Source organism: Myxocyprinus asiaticus, chromosome 44, assembly GCF_019703515.2.
Source record: "Myxocyprinus asiaticus isolate MX2 ecotype Aquarium Trade chromosome 44, UBuf_Myxa_2, whole genome shotgun sequence".
Classification (NCBI taxonomy): domain Eukaryota; kingdom Metazoa; phylum Chordata; class Actinopteri; order Cypriniformes; family Catostomidae; genus Myxocyprinus; species Myxocyprinus asiaticus.
In genome coordinates this window covers 12354679-12376541 of record NC_059387.1, presented here as the reverse complement: position 1 = coordinate 12376541, position 21863 = coordinate 12354679, and the positions used below count along the sequence as shown (strand labels likewise).

Below are 21863 nucleotides of genomic sequence, written 5' to 3'. Positions count from 1 at the left end.
GAATCAATGTTAGCTTTTTTTTAATCCTTTAAATCAACAATTATCAAAGATAATCACTAATCATTAACATCGATGAAACATTAATTAAAATTAACACTAGCTTATTGATCCTTCAAATTCAACAATCATCAAAGATAATTATCAATCATCAAAACATCTGAATACTGATTTTCGAAAAGAAACAATGAATGAAGGCTTGAATCCGAGCACTGACATCCCGTCAGCATGTGACACAGGTGTATGCAAAACAAACCAAAACACTTCACTTTGAAGTATAACAAAGTTTATTTATGCAGTAATATCAATTAATAATTAATACAATGCAGTCAGTAAACTTCCGACTTACAACTACAAACTAAACAGTGATATGGTTAGATATGGAAATCAAAATAATCCTATAACACATGAGAGAGAGAGAGAGAGAGAGAGAGAGATGTGTGTGTGTGTGTGTGTGTGTGTGTGTGTGTGTGTGTGTGTGTGTGTGTAAGGAGGGATGCGCACAAAATGGCAGACGTGACTCTCATGGAGAGTATGTCATGCGAGACTTCCAGCCAGAGAATATGGCCGCGAATGTGGGTGGAGAGAAACCAGTCAATGGCGTCTACCAGTTTACCGCATGTATCCGCTTGTACGATAGCTTAGGGACAAAGCTGAACTTTATCACGAAGCTATCTATTAGCCAAAAATGTGTGCAAGAATGTTTGTGAGGGGTCGCGCGTGTGTGTGTGTGGTTAGTACAAGAGAGAGAGAGAATAAAGTGACGGTCCCGATTTTGCGACTGTGGGAGAGAAAGCAGCTGTTAGTTTATCACTCAGAGAATGGACAGCTTGTAAACCATCCCACCGTCTTTGATTCTTTAATAGATAAACTCAGTGTGCCGGTCTCACCCGCGATGGCGGAAATGCACAACAGTCCAATGTGGTTGGACTACAACACAGCAAATCTCATTCGTGATAATTAATACCTTGAGTATTAATCGCAATGAGCGGACACGCCGGTCCGTAAACTGTACAAGCAATAACATTGATACACAAGAATAACACACTATAATATTCTATCTCTGCCCAGACGTAAACCTCTTACTTGAATCGCATGAGGATGCACCTAGAATGTGTGTTCATCCGTCCTTTAACTCCGACTCGGTTTCCCCGAGGCTTGTGTGATGACGGGAGGCCGTTTCCTCACTCTGTCGGTGGGCAGTACGGCCGCTGATTCTCGGTGGGCTGGCGGAGAAATCAGCGATGTCGACTTGATTGAAGATGGAAGAGAAATCTTTTCTCTCTTCACTTCTGCAGGCAAACGGATGAAGATGCGGATTGCTCGGCGGTCTCCTTTGGATCCGTTAGAGTGTTCGGTGGAACACAGAGTAATCTCAACTTGTCCAGTGAGATGGAGATTGTATGGCCACAGTTTCAAGTCGGACCTTACTTCCTTGTGCTACGAGGCTGCACCTGAGAGCAGTGATGAGCTGCGTCTACGCACAGCGAGCAAAGTTGCTGGAAGCAAATCCCGGAAGCATTCAGAGGTATTTATACTCTTGATGACGTCATGGTTGAGGGGCATTCTGTCGTGTGCCTCATCCAATAGGAGTTGAGAGTTCAATTCTTTAGTGAGCAAGGCTTCATGGGATTTGTAATCTGTTTTTGACTCCCTTTGTTTGATTTTGGCGCGGTTTTTATCAGTAAGATTTATGACTTTGTATGTGGGCCTCAGTTAGGTTTTATGACTGTGTTAGGCCTGCCTTTGTCTTCTATCTGAATACATGAGACCCAACAGTGGCTTACCTTCGTAAGAAAGCAAGCCACCCCAGAGGCTCCCCGCCTCGGTCCATCTACCCACGGGTATGAGGCCAGCGTGGCTAGCACTGGGGGAGATTTGGGGACCCCAATGGGACCACCTCCGCCGGGTATCCCCCCATGGACCTCCCATTCCCCAGCATGCTCATCTGCCCCGATCGGGCTTCCGGATGAGTCCGCTGGCTCATCTCACGGCGAGTTCGACCTCTTATTCGGAGGTGATGAGCTCTAGAGCGCAGCTTCGGAGAACGGGCTTGTCCAGTCGGACGCGGAAGCCTCGGCTGGGCTTCTCCCTTCAGGTGCGGTTGCCCAGTCACAGGCTGGCGTGGAGATGACGACATGCTTTCCTGGGCAGCCGCGAGCGTCGGGCTAGAGTGGAACCCTCCGCTTTCCCCTGAACCCTCACAGCTCGATGAGTGGTTCCTGGGCTCACGGCGCCACTCACAGCCACGCCCCGCCCCGTTTCTTTCTTCCCGGAAGTGCATGAAGAGCTGACAAGGTCGTAGGAGGCACCTTTTACTGCCCGGTCCCGGTCTTTCAGCTCCCCCGCCCTCACTACCCTCGATGGTGGGGCGGACAAGTGCTATTCGGCCCCCTGTTGGATAAGGCACTCGCAGTGCACCTATGCCCGCAGTGCGCCGCCACCTGGCGCGGGCGCCCAAAGCTCCTGTCCAAGGCCTGTAGGTTTATGTTGTCCCTGACGGCCAAGGCCTACGGTGCCACTGGACAAGCCGTCTCCGCCCTGCACGCCATGGCTCTCCTGCAAGTCCACCAAGCCAAGGCGCTAAAGGAACTGCACGAGGGTAGTTCCACTCCAGGATTGTTGCAGGAGCTGCACTCGGTGACCAACCTCGATCTCCGGGCGACGAAGGTCACAGCACGGTCTCTCGGGAGGTGATGTCCACCTTGGTGGTCCAGGAGCGCCACCTTTGGCTCAACCTGGTCGAGATGGGAGAGGCCGACAAGGCACGGTGAGCAGGTCATCCTGGTAGCACCCTACTGGCCCACCCAGACATGGTTCTCGGAACTCACGCTCCTCGCGACAGCCCCCCCCGGCAAATTCCCCTGAGGAAAGACCTTCTTTCTCAGGGACGGGGCACCATCTGGCACCTGCAAGCAGACCTCTGTAATCTCCATGTCTGGCCCCTGGACGGGACGTGGAAGACCTAAGCGGTCTACCACCCACTCAGGCTAGGGCCCCCTCTACGAGGCGCCTGTATGCCTTTTAAGTGGCGTCTGTTCGCTAAGTGGTGTTCTTCCCGACGGGAAGACCCCCAGAGATGCGCAGTCAGATAGTTTTTTTTGCCTCCTGCAGGAGAGGTTGGAAGGGCGGCTGTCCCCTTCAACCTTGTAGGTGTATGTAGAGGCTATAGCGGCACACCAGGACACAGTGGATGGTAAGTCCTTAGGGAAGCATGACCTGATCATCAGATTCCTGAGAGGAGCCAGGAGGCAGAATCCCTTCAGACCACGCCTCGTTCCCTCATGGGACCTCTCTGTAGTTCTTCAGGGTCTACTGAGAGCCCTCTTTGAGCCTTTGCAGTCAGATGAGCTTAAGGCACTCTCCTTGAAGACTGCCCTCCTGACTGTGCTCACTTCCATTAAGAGGGTTGGAGACCTGCAAGTGTTCTCTGTCAGCGAAACGTGCCTGAAGTTTGGTCCGGGCTACTCTCACGTGATCCTGAGACCCCGACCGGGCTATGTGCCCAAGGTTCCCACAACCCCTTTTAGGGACCAGGTGGTAAACCTGCATGCGCTGCCCGAGGAGGAGGCAGACCCAGCCCTGACGTTGCTGTGTCCGGTGTGCGCTTTACGCATCTATTTGGATCACACGCAGTGCTTTGGAGTCTCTGAGCAGCTCTTTGTCTGCTTTGGTGGACAGCAGAAAGGAAGCGCTGTCTCCAAGCAGAGCATCGCCCATTGGCTCATTGACGCCATAACTATGGCATATCACGCCCAGGATGTGCCGCCCCCAGTAGGGCTTTGGGCCCATTCTACCAGGGGTGTAGCTGCCTCCTGGGCCTTGACCAGGAGCGCCTCTCTAACAGACATTTGCAGAGCAGCAGGCTGGGGAACACCCAACACCTTGTGAGGTTCTACAACCTCCGGGTGGAACCGGTTTCATCCCGTGTAGTGGCTCGCACAAGCAGGTAAGTCCGGGACAACCGGCCGGGTGTATCACTTGCGCATAACGCCTTTCATCTCCCCTGAGCTGAAGACGTGTGCCGTTAACTCCCAGTAGTGTTCACAAACTGTGTTCCCTGGTTGATTTCCTCCGAGTCCTTTGGCAGAAGAGTTTGCGGAGAGACTCGCTGCCGGGCCCAGTACACATGCTAACTAAAGCCCTGTACTGGGGTAGGTGCTCCGCATGTGGCAGTTCCCCGTAGGTAACCCCATGTGATGTATATCTTTGGCTAATTCATTTCCCTGTTGACAAACTGCGTCTTCCTTGGGCAGAGGCCCCTCTGCCCCAGTCACCATGCTTGTAGTAAATCCTCCCCCCATAGGGTAGGACCATGGGACTTCTCCACATGGTATACTTCCGACATAGCTCGGCAAGATCATGTGACGTATTTTCCACTTAAATACCCCCCCCCCGAGCGGGATATGGTCTCCGCTGTGTCCTCCCCTTGGGAGGGACACCCCCCCCCCCCGACTAGACCTGGTCGGCCCAGTCGGTTAATCCCCCTTTTTTGGGGGGAATGGAAAAAAAAAAGGGGATAAGAGGCCATGACTGGGCTAGCCCGTCTCCATCTTTTGGGTAGTCAACTTGTCCCCAGAGGGCCGTTCGACACTCATAACAGTATTGGGGGAGGTTACATGTCAGCCTGGTGCGCTTGCTATGAGGCACACAGTGGTCTGCCCGTCACACACCGCCAGTTCATGTAACACAGTTCAGCCAGTTGCGGTATTTCGTATAGGGAACCCTAGTGTCACTACATCGACACAACGTCGAGTGAGTGTCAGATAGGGAACATCCTGGTTACTTGCGTAACCTCCGTTCCCTGATGGAGGGAACGAGACGTTGTGTCCCTCCTGCCACAATGCTGAACTACCCTCTGAAATGGCCGGGACCTTGTTTCGTCTCCTCAGCATAAAACCTGAATGAGTGGTTTTATACCAGCTCCTTTTATACCCTTATGTCCTTATGTATATTTGCATACCACTCGCCAATTTTCATTGGCCTTTTATCAAAGACCAGAGGTGTCTCGGGCTCCCAAGAGTGACCCCTAGTGTCACTACATCAACACAACATCTCGTTACCTCCATCAGGGAATGGAGGTTACGCAAGTAACCAGGATGTTATTTTGCATTTTTTTCACAAAGTTGGGTACAAATTTTGTGCAACATGTCTTAGCCTTCTGCTGTACAGAAAAGTCCAGAAAGAGATATTAAAAGTCATGGTTGATTTAGCTTCATTTGTTCACACTGAAAATTGAGGATCAAATTGAGTGCATTTCATGGTGTGATAGAGTACCAGTATTGCACAGCATGTGGTCTGGTAGTATATAGTACATTTTGGCAAAGTAGGGCTATGTTCTAACCTACTTCTTACTGAACACTGTGCAGCATACTCTAGTCTGCCAACTAGTTTCAAGCATAATAACTGGGCGAATTCAAAATGTCATTTTCGCACACTTGAAGAGTACAGTAGGATGAGGGCAGCACTCGAAGGGTCGTTCCAAACAAAAATCAGCAAGTGAACCCCTTCATAAAGGGCCCTTCAACAAGGCTGTTAGTGTAGGACACTTGGGATGATAATTTCAAAGAAGTAATGTTGCCATATATAATCACATGATCCTGTGTGGCATATATGCGTGATTCTTTTGGAATATTTGTTTGAGATTTTACCTGGTATTTAAACCCAATGGGAAATTTTCCCTACATATTTATATATTTTCACATTTGTCTTTACCAAGCGCCTCATGAAGAGACAGTACACAAGTTGAAATGTAAAAATTTCATTAAGACACAAAGAGGCTATATATGATGCAAACATTACTTTACTTAACAGCTATAAGCATGAAGTTATCAAGAAAGCATTCCTATTCATAATATAGTGCCAGTATATGCTTTCATGTTGAGTGTTTCAAACGGACACATGAGACATCAATGCACTACTCCCTTCAGAGTACTATTTCAAAGGCTTTTCCCTTCTTAGTAAGTACTGCATATGGATGCACATTTTTGATTGGAATTTGCCCAGTGAAACAGTAGGAACTGTTCCACAATAAACCTACACTGCTACATTGTTGTCACATGAACTCATCATGTTGCATTTGAGTGGATTTCAGTTATCATCTTGGAAAATAAGTAAATAAATAAAAATAGCTATTTTGCATTTTAATTACGTAATTAAAAAACAAAAAATGTTGGCAGTCCATTTTTAATAGGGTGACCTGTTACATTTGCCTAAATGTGCAGTATACAACAGAGAATGTTGTACTTTATAGTATTCTGTGCAGTGCCTCTGTTGTATACTGCGGATTCTGGTAGATGTAGAAAAGGTTTATACTTTGCGCATAATAAATTATGCGCTGCAGAAGAGTAGTATGTTAGAATGCTACTCTAAACACAGCCAAACTCATCGGATGTTCTATGTAAAAAAACAAACAAAAAAACATAGTATGGTCTTATGATATTCCAAACAACCCCAAATATTAACACAAAAGCTGAACACAATATTCAGTTAATGATTGGTATTATGACGTTTATGAAATCAGGCACAACGTGCTACTTATACAACATTTTCCTTGAAACACAACAATGCCCCCCTTTTTCTTTGCTGAGACAGTTTTTTTATACAGCTGAAAGGTTTCGTTTTTGCCTTTAAACTACTGACACTAGCAAATGATGAATAAATCAGCAAAAGTTCATCAAGAGCATTGCATGTAATATTGCTAATTTATGTGAGGATTTTTTCTGTGTTCTCTCCACAGACAGTCAAAGTCCAAGGCAATGACATCTCCCACAAGCTGCAGATCTCTCGGGTGAGCAAGAATGATGAGGGCCTGTACGAATGTCGCGTCACAGACGCCAACTACGGAGAACTCAAGGAGTACAAGGCTCAAGCCTACCTGAAAGTCAACGTCACTATCCGACCCCGCAATCGGGCCATCAAGAAGACCTCGCCACTGCACTTGACCGATAAGAAGCCCCGCAAGAGCAGCTCAGCTCTGGAACAGGACAGCAACGGCATGAGTTCGGACCAGAGATCCGAGTCATCTTCTACCTCTCAGACATCACAATCCAAAACAATCAAACACAGCACAGGGTCAGGTAAGCCAGACTTATTCCAGACCCCTAAGAGATCTACTTTTGTCTTATTATTTATTTTTGTTATAGTTTTTTGTCTACGGTACTTAATCCTTTTTTGTCTTTCTGTTTCAAAATTGCGAGTGCATTGCCATAAATAAATAAATAATAATAATAATATATTTGCAAGTTTATAAGGTGTATTGGACAAGTAAATTACACTTACTGTAGGTGATGAATTTTAATTTAATTTAAAAAAAATTTTTTTTTGTTTGTTTTTTTTATAGTGTGTGAAACAATATGCAATATGCAATGCTAAACATTTAAGCAGTAGTATTGTTGTCACTTACCACAACATCTTTGATATGTTTGAAAGTCATGGTTGGTATTGCTAAGAAGTATTGGTCCCATTGGTCCATTAGTGGTCGTTATGTTTCAGTATGCCTGTGCATTGCCATTGAAAAATATGTAGCATTAGATTTCTTACAACAGAATTGTACAAGCATTTGAGAGGTCAGAATAAGAATTCAAATTTATTGGTCAAGTAAGTTACACTTACATAATTTGACTTAGTGGGTTGTTTTAAAAAAAAAAGTGGCACGATAAAATTGAATTTACTGTAGAAGTTTTTATTTATTTATATATATATATATCTATTTATTTATTTATTATTATTATTTAAGAGAGTTCGTAATAGATTTCATTTGCAACTGTAGAAGAACTAGAAATAGAATTAATAGTGGCTGCATTAACGGAGTTTCTAAAACATCCCAGCAGTCAATAAAAGCTATATTTTAACTCATCATTTCATTGATCCAGGTATTGCATGCAGAATATAATTGACCAAAAAATGTATTCCTATTTTGAAAACAAACTCTGATTTGCCTCAGTGTTTTATAAAAAGATAATGTTAATTAGCTCTGAGGGATTAACTGCAAAAATCTGATTTTGTAATTTGATGTGCAGCTTAATATCATGCACAACCTGTACATTTGGGAGGCAACAGAGAGAGAAAAAAATAAATCTTGTCAAAACACTGACAACATTTAGATCATAACTAGCATATCTGACCCACAGAATATCTATTTGTGTCTCAGATATTAATAATCTACCGTGAGATCAGGTTTTGGTGAAATACATAGTCAAAAGTGGCTGATAATTAAGACTGAGCCCTCAAGTGTTTTGCATCAATGGTGTGGTGTGTAAAGACACCGTGGATGTGTTTTTCTTCTACAGATGACCTGGGTCCGATTCCCCATTTTGCCCCACTTTTTCCCATCCAGTTTCCTGTCTCCACTCTATATTAATATTTCCTGTAATACTACATAAAATAATGAATAAAAATAATATTAAAAAAAATAAATAAATAAAAAAATAAATAAAGGTTGATTTCCTCACAGTGATTTGGCCATTGTGAAGGTCGGGGAGTTTAGAGAAAGGTTTGATTTGGGTAAAATAAACCATGATTTAGCCACTTTTTTTATGCACTCCTGTATACATACAAATTATTGGCAGTGCCTGCATTTAATCAGTGTTCAATTATAATGAGTGTTTGTTAGCAGTTTGTCACCTGCATTGACACCCTATAAGTGAAAACATAAGTATTGAGTCCTGACATCTCCTATAGAGGACACAGAAGAAATCAATACCTTTCTTGTAAAAGAAAATCATTACTTACTGTGTAAACTTTATATATATATATATTATATATATATATATATATATATATATATATATATATATATATATATATATATATATATATACATATATATATATATGATATATATATATATATATATATATATATATATATATATATACAGTGGTGTGAAAAAGTGTTTGCCCCCTTCCTGATTTCTTATTTTTTTGCATGTTTGTCACACTTAAATGTTTCAGATCATCAAACAAGTGTAAATATTAGTCAAAGATAACACAAGTAAACACAAAATGCCGTTTTTAAATGAAGGTTGTTATTATTAAGGGAAAACAAAATCCAAACCTACATGGCCCTGTGTGAAAAAAATGTTTGCCCCACCTGTTAAAACATAACTTAACTGTGGTTTATCACACCTGAGTTCAATTTCTCTAGCCACACCCAGGCCTGATTACTGCCACACCTGTTCTCAATCAAGAAATCACTTAAATAGGACCTGCCTGACAAAATGAAGTAGACCAAAAGATTTTCAAAAGCTAGACATCATGCTGAGCTCCAAAGAAATTCAGGAACAAATGAGAAAGAAAGTAATTGAGATCTATCAGTCTGGAAAAGGTTATAAAGCCATTTCTAAAGCTTTGGGACTCCAGAGAACCACAGTGAGAGCCATTATCCACAAATGGTGAAAACATGGAACAGTGGTGAACCTTCCCAGGAGTGGCCGGCCGACCAAAATTACCCCAAGAGTGCAGCCAAGATGTCACTAGACCCCACAACAACATCCAAAGAACTGCAGGCCTCACTTGCCTCAGTTAAGGTCAGTGTTCATGACTCCACCATGAGAAAGAGACTGGGCAAAAATGGCCTGCATGGCAGAGTTCCAAGACAAAAACCACTGCTGAGCAAAAAGAACATTAAGGCTCGTCTCATTTTTGCCAGAAAACATCTTGATGATCCCCAAAACTTTTGGGAAAATACTCTGTGGACTGACGAGACAAAAGTTGAACTTTTTGGAAGGTGTGTGTCCCATTACATCTGGCGTAAAAGTAACACCGCATTTCAGAAAAAGAACATCATACCAACAGTAAAATATGGTGGTGGTAGTGTGATGGTCTGGGGCTGTTTTGCTGCTTCAGGACCTGGAAGACTTGCTGTGATAAATGGAACCATGAATTCTGCTGTCTACCAAAAAATCCTGAAGGAGAATGTCCGGCCATCTGTTCGTGACCTCAAGCTGAAGCGAACTTGGGTTCTGCAGCAGGACAATGATCCAAAACACACCAGCAAGTCCACCTCAGAATGGCTGAAGAAAAACAAAATGAAGACTTTGGAGTGGCCTAGTCAAAGTCCTGACCTGAATCCTATTGAGATGCTGTGGCATGACCTTAAAAAGGCAGTTCATGCTTGAAAACCCTCCAATGTGGCTGAATTACAACAATTCTGCAAAGATGAGTGGGCCAAAATTCCTCCACAGCACTGTAAAAGACTCATTGCAAGTTATCGCAAACGCTTGATTGCAGTTGTTGCTGCTAAGGGTGGCCCAACCAGTTATTAGGTTTAGGGGGCAATCACTTTTTCACACAGGACCATGTAGGTTTGGATTTTGTTTTCCCTTAATAATAACAACCTTCATTTAAAAACTGCATTTTGTGTTTACTTGTGTTATCTTTGACTAATATTTAAACTTGTTTGATGATCTGAAACATTGAAGTGTGACAAACATGCAAAAAATAAGAAATCAGGAAGGGGGCAAACACTTTTTCACACCACTGTATATATTGTTTATATATATATATATAAACAATCAAATATTAACCCTTGCGATTTGTTTGAGTCATTTTGACCTGGACAATTGTAATTCTTTTTTTCTTTTTTTATACTTAATCTAATTGGAATACATTTCCTTGACTTTGTTTGCATATGGTATCTAAAAATGCAAAAAGAAGAAAAACAAAAAGAAAATAAACCATTTTCTTTACATTTTTAAAACGTAAAGGGTTATTTCACTTTGTTACACTTGTTATGTTCCCAGTCAAAAATGACCGGCAATTGAAAATTAATGGATTAGACTACAAAATACAAAAATATTAAGTGTTCAGAAGCATCTAAATCCTTTAAATGAGCACATGTGGATGTGTGTTTGCACACACAAAATCCTCGGACATGTGCACACACAACACACACAAACACACACACACACACAGGTTTGGGGAGTAACAGATTACTTGTAACAGCGTAAGGTAATCAGGATGCAAAAAATTAGGTAACTGTTATCCGTAACAGTTACATAAAAAAAAAAAAAAAAAAAAACTATTGTAATCAGATTACAGTTACTTTTCAAAAAATTGGGATTAATGTCAGGATTACAAGTTTTAATTTCTGACAAAAGAAATGGTGAATTTTCTTGACATAAAGTGATACATACAGCTGTTTGTTTAGAGTGAGAGATGGTTTAGATCATGGTTTAGATGCGCATTCTCTTCGGGTTCTCTCTCATGACTCACTTGAGTCAGGAGCGCTTCCTACTGTTGCATGCGCAAATAACACCTGTCTCACATCAGCACTCTGCTCTCGATGCAAACAGCTGCTTCATCGCGATGGCCACAAAATAATATGCATTATTTTCTTGGAAATGTCAACATTACTTGCTCTTTAAAAGAGAAAATCAAAACAACATTAAAGTTCAGTGGAATTTATGCCTTCCAGCTGTGAAGATGCTCTCATTATCCAAGGACCTGAGAATTTGAAGGTAATAAGAGCCACACAGAAATCACATTAACTAGGTTAGCTAAAATGAGTTAGCCTTAGTGCTCAAAGAAATCTGTGGCCCTCATCATTTGGCAGTAGCAGGAATAGCTGCCAATACTAACAGAAATCCCCTGGTTTGCATGGTTGCAAATGCGAATTGTACTATATTAGCCAGGATGTCCTGTATGTTGTTCCATTCAGTATTGAGGCTGAAAAAATGACCCCTCCCCCAGGTGAATGGTACTTAAACCTTCATCATTTAAGAAAAGAAATTAAGTTTTGAATATAAAAACAATACAAAAATAAACTGAAAAAATACCCCTGGAAAACCTGCTATGACTTTCTCTCCTTTTCCACCTCTCATAATCTTGCATCCCTGATCATTATTAACAAATCAAAATTGTACACATAAATGCCAAATTAATTGAAAATGAGTTTTGAATTCGTAGGAAAGAAAGTTCAATAAAGAATTTGTCTGATTTTGATAAATTATTGTTGAGAACATTTCAAATGTCTGGTTGAGGGAGACATTCTGGCAAATGTAATATGTTCAACACTTATAGTAATTAGGAATAAGTAATTGAAAAGACACACTAAATGTTTGAATTTGTTTTGATCTATTCTTTAAAACTAGATTTAGTTTTCTTCTTGGAATCAAAACTCTTGGAAACAGAAACATAGAAATCAGCCATAAACTGTTAACTGGTGATGTTTGACTTTGGCTCATGAGCAAGCAGAGGAAATGCACTCTCCAGCATTTAATTATGACAATTAAAAACGACGATGATGATGATAACTTGTGAACGAATGATACCTATTGAATACAGTCTGAAGTTAATGAATAGTGCAAATTACAATTGCCTATACACACTGCAATACATGGTAGAATTACACTTTGTAGTGTTTTTGAATCTGAGGTATATCCTGTCAGATTTAGTTTAATATTAACCAAGACATAATTCAGTGCATCTGTTCCGATTATATTTGCTTTATGAGAAATGTTCTTTTTCTGTAGCAGACAGAGAACTTACCTGATTTCTTTAAAAATACTGAGTTGTTCTACATTAACAGCTCATTTTCTGTTTTCTTGGTAGGGTGCAGTGTGCATGTTTCTTTTCCTTAGATATAATAACAGCTACAACAGTACTCATAATATTACTCAAACATGTTCTGTTTGCATTCAAGGCATAATTTAAAGTTTTAGAGATCATATTGATTTTATCTTGTCTTTATTTACATATGTGCCCTTGTGGTAATCCAAAAGTAATGCAAAGTAATCTGATTACATTAATTTCATATTTATATTATTGGATTACATTACTGATTACATTTACTGTTAATTAATAAGTAAACTGTAACGGATTACATTAAAAAGTAACCCTCCCAACTCTGCACACACACAATATGTGTTGAGTGCCCTTTTGTGCGTCGTCTTTCTATATACACTCTTTGAGGAATATTTCAAGTTTAACTTATCATATTATGTTGTTTTTGGGCTCGTTTGAATCGGGTATAGTCTGCTGTAAGTTACGATATGTCGTTACATGTATGTTTCAGGAAGAAATAAGGAAAAACATGACAAAAAGCCACTCATGTTTATTATATTTATGTGTAAGTGGGTATTTCATACACTAATAAGCACTGCAATTTGGCCTCTAAGTAAAACAAGTTTGCTCACTGCATTCTTCTAATTGAGACCTTTCCAATGATATACTGTATAACACATGGCTATCTCATCTTTTACTGTTTTACCAACTCTGAATATAACTGTTGAAATAACAAATTTGAAAATGATGAGAACGAAACAGTTCTAATTTGTCAGCAAATTAAAAAGCATTATACATGAATTGGTAGGATCAGCTATATGCATCGTAAAGTCCAGGTTCTAAGCTTTAAAATGACACATATTTTGTTCAGATCAAGCAAGTGGTTATTGATTTGTTAATTTAAACTTAACATTTTCTGAATTGTGATTGACAGCTGTTGTGGCCAAACCCAAAAACATTAGGTATCTCTTAAAGTCCCAGGGTTTCCAAATTAAGATAAAGTAAGATTTGCAACTGTGGCATGTATGGTCTCTGAGCAACATTAAAACCAAAATGAATGAATGGCTGGGTCCCAGGTGGATAATATTGTATGTCCAAATTAATGATGTTATGATATTTTATTTCAAAACTTGTATCAATTGAACTAATTACTGTAAGATCCTATGTTGTGTAACTGCTGTATTTCTTTGAATTGCAATTGAGTAAATTCCTCTTCCTGTCATTCCATTTCAACATCCTGTGGGGCATGGCCAGTTTCATTCAAATTTTTGTTTGTGAACTGAAAGGCAGACATTTCTCCTCTTAAACTCAAAATTTTGCCCAACACTGCTACCCAGTACAATAGCAGAGATAGCAGAGAATTCACCAGAACCTTTTAGCTATAAAAAGAGAAAGACAGGATGGAAAAGGTTTATCTTGAAAGACCAAAGGTCTGATTTGCCATCAATCAACCATCTAAAATCAAGTGGATTTCAATTTGATTGCAAGGAGTTTCTAATTTGGTATAATTGGTACGGCAGGTAAAACGATTCAAGGTCAGATTAATTATGTCAAATTATTGGTACATGTTGTATACCTTTTTTCACAATTACCTCTAACCCGCATCACTTGATCATGAGTGCTTCAGGCTCTCTCAACCTTAGAGAACTTTCATGACAAAAACATCACTGAGCTGTAATTATAAATAATTGTATTTACATCAATCATACCCTTCCTTAAAGCTAATCAGATGTGACTGGTCATGAATGTATAGATGCAATACATAATCGATTGTGCATTTCGGCTCAGAGAAAAAAAGGACCTGCAGGAATGATTAATTATTCCCTGTGAGCAGCAGGATGGAGGGAAGCTCTAGCCCAATGCAACTGCTTGTTTCAGGAGCAATCCTGTTCAGCTTGATCACCTTGAGATCATATGAGATCTGGCAGAGAGAAGCAGAGGGTCATGAGCCATCCTCCTCTTTCTCTCCAGCTCTCTTCCCTATATAGAGCTCGACTCAACAGACGCCCCCCCCCCCAAAGCTTCTCTGTACGTTTTCGTTCTTGGTCTGACCAAAAAATCTTGTAAATGCCACTGTGATTTACTGAATATTTCATTTTCCATTTCCTCTTTGTTGCCTTGTTTTCAGGGTTTTATGGGCAGAATGCAGCCTTGAGTTTTTCCCTTCTTTTCTGTAGTCTAGGCAGGTATGCAGTAAGTAGAATAGGATCGCATCTCCTTTGAAGATTTTAGGCCTTGCAGTCCTATCTAATTTGATTGTTCAAAGGGGGTCTAACAAAATATGAGGAAAAAAATAACAGACAGACTTATTTTCAGTATAGAGAAAATACATTATGCGCACGGAAAAATATATACAGTACGTCATGGACAACATGCTGGATACATACAAGAAATGGACTTATGTAAATTGCCATAGTGGATGGTTTTCATCACCAACTGATGACAGCACTTGGGTTTTTTTTAATGTATTCTGAAAAGCCTTTAGAACAGTATGCTTGAATCTATCTACATGGTCTAATGGCAGTATTCATTGTGATTTGTAAGGGGAGGTTTAAGCACAAGGTTTCTGTGAATACGTAGATCACGTTTCTGTTATGCAGACCAAGATAAAATTTCCATTTTGTGGCACCTTGGAGGTTTAGAGCTGTGTTGTACTTTGTTATTGTGTAATTACAGATGTATAAATGTGTAATGAAGTTGGCAATACAAATGAACAGCATGCTCATATGTAACTTTGGTAATATATATATATATATATATATATATATATATATATATATATATATATATATATATATATATATATATATGGATTAGGTATCATGAATTAACAATAAACAATATATCTTTACAGCATTTATTAATATTTGTTAATGTTCATTTATAAAAATAAATTTGTTTATTGTTAATGTAAGTTTATAATGCATTAACTAATACAAACACAATACAACAAATACAACCTTATTGTAATGTCTTACTGGAACTGCACATGTAATGTGAAATAACTTGTTTTTATTATCTTAATGTGCAACATGAGTAACATTGAAACTGTGTTAACTTGTGTAAGCATTTGTTACTCTTTACAGAATGAAATACACATCCATCATTCCTTTTTGAAACATCACCTGTAGCATTTGGTTAAAGGAATAGTTCATACAAAAATGACAATTCTATCATTATGTGCTAATCCTTGTGTCAATCCATGGAAAGGAGATGTTTAGTAGAATGTACAACCTGCCCATTTCCTTATAAGTGAATGGGGACTAACAAAAATCAGCATAAAAGTGCCATTAAAACAGGTGATGAGACTCATGTGCCAAATTCCAAGTCTTCTGAAGCCATACAAACACAATAATTTATGTGAGGAATAGGCCAAAATTTAAATAATTTATTGTTGAAAATCTTTTCATCACGTTTGCTGCAGGTTTGATGTCAGTGACTTCAAATAAACTTGCTTCTCATATGTCTTGTAACCATAGCACGACATGTTTAAATTATTTAAATTGAACGGAAGTATAACAGACATGTGAGAGCTCTGGCAGAGGGAGCTTCATTAAATAATTGTTAAAATTATGATCCGTTCCTCATACAAAGCTATTTTATAGTTTCAAAAGACTTCAACTATGATTTTTTGGTGTATTTGTGGAGCTCAACAGCCCCAGCCCCCATCCATTGTATGGAGAGAAAAAAAAAAACAAAGTTGAACATTTTTTCAAAATATTTCCTTTAAAAATTGAAAGTATTACAGGTTTGGAACGGCATTAGTGTGAGTAAATAATGACATAGTTTTAATTTTTTGTTGAACTATTCATTTAGATATTACATTACAATAAACATTAAAAGCACATACAGTTGAAGCCAGAAGTTTACATACACTTAGGTTGAAGTCATTAAAACTCGTTTTTTAACCACTCCACAGATTTAATATTAGCAAACTATAGTTTTGGCAAATCGTTTAGGAATACTTTGTGCATGACACAAGTAATTTTTCCAACAACTGTTTACAGACAGACTGTTTCACATTTAATTGATTATATCACAATTCCAGTGGTTCAGAAGTTTACATACACTAAGTTAAAATACATCAACAGGTACACCTCCAATTCAGTACACCTCATATCAGAAGCTAATTGGCTAATTGTCTAAAGGCTTGACATCATTTTCTGGAATTTTCCAAGCTGCTTAAAGGCACAGTTAAGGTCTACCTTCAAACTCAGTGCCTCTTTGCTTGACATCATGGGAAAATCAAAAGAAATCAACCAAGACCTCAGAAAAAAAAAATTGTGGACCTCCACAAGTCTGGTTCGTCCTTGGGAGCAATTTCCAAATGCCTGAAAGTACCACATTCATCTGTACAAACAATAGTACGCAAGTATAAACACCATGGGACCACGCAGCCATCATACCACTCAGGAAGGAGACGCATTCTGTGTCCTAGAGATTAATGTAGTTTGGTGAGAAAAGTGCAAATCAATCCCAGAACAGCAGCAAAGGACCTTGTGAAGATGCTGGATTAAACAGGTAGACAAGTATCTATATCCACAGTAAAATGAGTCCTGTATCGACATAACCTGAAAGGCTGCTCAGCAAGGAAGAAGCCACTGCTCCAAAACCGCCATAAAATAAAAAAAAAGCCTGACTACAGTTTTCAAGTGCACATAGGGACAAAGATCTTACTTTTTGGAGAAATGTCCTCTTGTCTAATGAAACAAAAATGTAATTGTTTGGCCATAATGACCATTGTTATGTTTGGAGGAAAAAGGGTGAATCTTGCAAGCCGAAGAACACCATCCCAACCTTGAAGCATGGGGGTGGCAGCATCATGTTGTGGGGGTGCTTTGCTGCTTGAGGGACTGGTGCACTTCACAAAATAGGTGGCATCATGAGGAAGGAAAATTATGTGATATTGAAGCAACATCTCAAGACATCAGCCAAGAAGATAAAGCTCATTCACAAATGGGTCTTCCAAATGGATAATGACCCTAAGCATACCTCCAAAGTTGTGGCAAAATGGCTTAAGGACAGCAACGTCAAGATATTGGAGTGGCCATCACAAAGCCCTGACCTCAATCTGATAGAAAATTTGTGGGCATAACTGAAAAAGCGTGTGCAAGCAAGGAGGCCTACAAACCTGATTCAGTTACACCAGTTCTGTCTGGAGGAATGGTCCAAAATTCCAGCAACGTATTGTAAGAAGCTTGTGGAAGGCTACACAAAATGTTTGGCCCAAGTTAAACAATTTAAAGGCAATGCTACCAAATACTAACAAAGTGTATGTAAACTTCTGACCCACTAGGAATGTGATGAAAGAAATAAAAGTTTAAATAAATCTTTCTCTCTACTATTATTCTGACGTTTCACATTCTTAAAATAAAGTAGTGATGTTTTCTACAATTAAATTGCAGGAATTGTGAAAAACTTAGTTTAAATGTATTTGGCTAAGGTGTATGTACAGTACTGTGCAAAAGTTTTAGGCACTTAAGATGTTTCACAAAAACATTTGTCTTAAGATCTTCAGCTTCAGTGTGTCAATAGGAAAAATATATTTTAGACTCCCAAGCATTACTTTTGCAAGTAGAAAAGATTAGAATAGAAGAACAGGGCGCTCTGCAAGAGATGGTATTGCCCCTACAAAGCCCTCCACTGAACATCAAGTCAGTCTGTGATTACATGAAGAGACAGAAGCCACTGAGACAGCCTAAATAGATAGAAGAACTGTGGTGAATTCTCCAAGAACCTTGGAACATCCTATCTGCCAACAGCCAAGAAAAACTGTATCCAGGTGTACCTAGGAGAATTGGTGCTGTTTTAAAGGCAGAGGTGGCCACACCAAATATTGATTTAGCTTTTTTATGTTTACTGGACTTTGTATGATGTTAATTGATAAATGAAAACTATTTATGTCATTATTTCTGAAGACATCCTCACTATGCAACATTTTTCACAAGTGCCTAAAACTTTTGCACAGTACTGTAAACTTCTGACTTCAACTGTAAATAAAAATAAATGAGTACAGTCTTTAACTTCCTGCTTCTTTCAGTAATCTATAATTTAGAATTGAAAGTCTAGACTGGAATTTAGTTATGCCCATTATTAAGTGTCTACTGTTTTGCCTTTTGTCACTTCTAAGAGACAATCAATGTCCTATCATTTTCCCCACAGGTACAAGGATAGCCACAAGTAATGGACTTGCTATTTTTCTCCTCACATCTGGCCTCATGAAGGGAGCATGGCTATAGTTCCAAGACAGTGACTCTTTTTTTTCCCCCAGAGTCACTCATATTTCAGAGCCAAGAGAAAATTGTTTGCTTTTTGGATGGAGCGGACAGCACAGTTGTCCCATATTCCAAAACAATACACAGCACCCAATGTAGTCTAATGATCATCACTAGAAGCACCTTCGTTTCAAAAGCCTAGGGAAACTGCCATACTGGACACGTGCTTAGCGCTTCAAATCAAACAAAAGACAAAAATGGACACAGACTCTTATGGGATCTTACACCCATATATATATATATATATATATATATATATATATATATATATATATATATATATATATATAAAATTTTGTTCTATCTCCAGTTGTAATTTTAATACATTGCTCTGAGGTTCGGAAGAGTCTATATTTATGTAACATATAAATATATGAACCGATATAAAGTATATATAAGTATTTGATTTGAAAGGCCCCCTGACTCTGTACAGCTGCCATCCATTCTAGTATACTCATATGCAAAGACAGCCTTGAAAACAAAAGAAACAACAGCACCACAGCTTAGTACATATTGTGTCTGGATTGCTAATTGAGCTCTGTTTACTTATGTGGTAATTCAGTGTTTGCATTGATCTGCAGTGATTTGCATTAATGCAGATATTTTGTGTTTCTTTTTCTTTTTTTTTGGCATAATAAATGTGAATATATTCTTTTTTTTTTCTCTCCACCCTTTTGTATATGTATATTCAAGGACAACAAATGCGTCCACATGCTATGTTGTGTTGAGTTAGCATGTATAGGAACTCATGTAGCATGCAAGCAAAGTAATCTACAACTGGAAACCAAATCACACCATAACACCATTCAAGGGCATTTCTTGAAAAGATATTCTTTCTTTCTCTCTCTCTCTCTCTCTCTCTCTCTCTCTCTCTCTCTCTCTCTCTCTCTCTCTCTCTCTCTTTCACTTTTTTTTTTAATGAGTCAGAGGAATTGTTTGAAATAAATGTTACTTCGACCTTCAAACCACTAAAGGTGTTACGTGGCCATCAGTGCTATTAAATGTTGTGATTGCGTCCTTCTAAACATGCCATGTATGATTCACCTACATTTAGGTGCTGAAGATGATTGCTTTGCACCACTTGAAGCAACTGTCATTTCCAATGTGTTTACTGTCTTAAAAAAATCACATTGCACCAGACCATTACATTTCCACTTTAGCTGACAAAATCAATAGTTGGATGTTGTTGAATAGTTGGATTGGTTTTCTCAAGTGTGTTATTATTATTATTATTATTATTATTATTAGCTTAGTTCCTTGTAAAATATTATAAAATCTTTATACTCTTAAATTTATGGTAGATTTGCAAAGTGAAATGAATAATCAGAAAGAAGGTGAAATTGTCCGAACAAATTAGGAGAGTTGCCCTTGCAGTATACCTCTTAAAACTATTGAGTTTGGTTGATCTAGTTTTGCTTCGTTTTGATGACTGAAGTGCTACAAAAAAAAAAAAAAAAAAAAAAAATGCCCACTAGAAACTTGTTGTGGTTAATCAAGGCCAGATTGAAACTTCTAACCATCTCACAGTGGAATCCAATGATTGCTGGATGTTTATGTGAGGCAAAGGTACAGTGGGGTCCAAACGTCTGGAACTACATTTAAATTCTGGATTTTATTTTATTTTATTTTATTTTATTTTATTATTCATATTTGTACATGTATTTGGTTTTTTACTCATTAATTTAAAGTTGGTAATAAAAAAGTGTTATGATTATGAGAAATGTAAACAAATTGCAACTTGATATAACTTGAAATGAATAAGAAATTTTTAAGATTACACAAAATTTCTAGTTCATTAATCAAATGTATAAAATGTGTTAATGTGTAATAAATATATTAAACTTCTTGATAATATAATTCATAATTACAAAATGTGTATTACATTAGGAAACTGAAAATGCAAAATGCAAAAAAAAAAAAAAAAGAAAAAAATAGTTGTCTTCGATTTTTTGGTACCACTGTATTTGTAATATCCAGGACATACAAACAGCATTTAAAATTACACATTCCTTAAGATCTCCCATGGTGCACTTATCACCATTTACAAGCTTGTTGTTGAAAATAAGATACTGACATTTACCAAACACTGTGTTATCAAGAGCAACAAGACTTCCTGAAAGGAATTTCAAGGTTTTGAAAATAATTTGAAGTGGTGGTTGATGGAACTCATACTATTTGACATTCTGCTCTTGCACTGATGTCTTGTGGTGTTTTTATATAATTTAACCAAAGACTGATGAAATGGGCACATTGGAGTACTGTTTCCAAAATACACAAGACTCCCATGTATTATGCTCTGTTTTTGAAAACTAATTTTCACCCATTGTAGAGTTGTTCTTAATGTTTGTTCCTCAATGTTCAAGGCAAATGCATTGAGATTATACAAGGATTTAAAAACATAAGTAATAGAATCTCTCAACAACAAACCCAGAACCAACACAGAATGCTGCTAACTTAAAAACAAAGTTTAGGTCACACTTTACATGGCAGTTATTACATGAGTGTGTATGGATTAGTATAGCCTAATAACAAACAATGTACTTTATATATAATTAATTTGTGGGGCAGCTATATATATATATATATATATTTACTTCATTTCTATATTCATTGTCTAGTTATTTTTATTTAAAGGGATAGTTGACCCAAAAATGAAAATTCTCTCATCATTTACTCACCCTCTTACCATTCCAGAAACATGGTTTTCTTTCTTTTGCAAAACACAAATTAATATTTTTAGAAGAATATTTCAGCTCCATTAAATGCAAGTGAATGTTGGCCATAACTTTGAAGCTCCAAAAAGCACATAAAGGCAGCATAAAAGTAATCCATAAGACTCAAGTGGTTAAATATATATCTTAAGAAGCGACATGATAGAAACAGGTCAATATTTAAGTCCCTTTTTACTCTAAATCTCCACTTTCACTTTCAGACGTGAAAGTGAAACTAAACAGGCATCAAATGTGACTTTCAGATGTGAAAGTGGAGATTTAGAGTATAAAAAGGACTTAAATATTGATCTGTTTCTCATGATGTTGTTGTTGATATTAAGGGGGACGCCACGTCGGATCTCGCCTAGGGCACC

The 21863-nt window shown here is 38.6% G+C and overlaps 1 protein-coding gene across 1 annotated transcript in view; it reads left to right on the top strand.

Annotated features, from left to right (window-relative positions):
• The window catches only part of LOC127434748 (V-set and transmembrane domain-containing protein 2A-like), a 56839-nt gene extending 37851 nt beyond the window's left edge, over positions 1-18988 (top strand). Inside the window, exons 4-5 of the mRNA XM_051687701.1 lie at positions 6737-7076; positions 18666-18988. Of these exons, the coding sequence (XP_051543661.1) occupies positions 6737-7076; positions 18666-18742 (417 nt within the window). The 3' untranslated portion in view covers positions 18743-18988. The remainder of the gene's footprint in view (positions 1-6736; positions 7077-18665) is intronic.
• The last annotated feature ends 2875 nt before the right edge of the window (positions 18989-21863 follow it).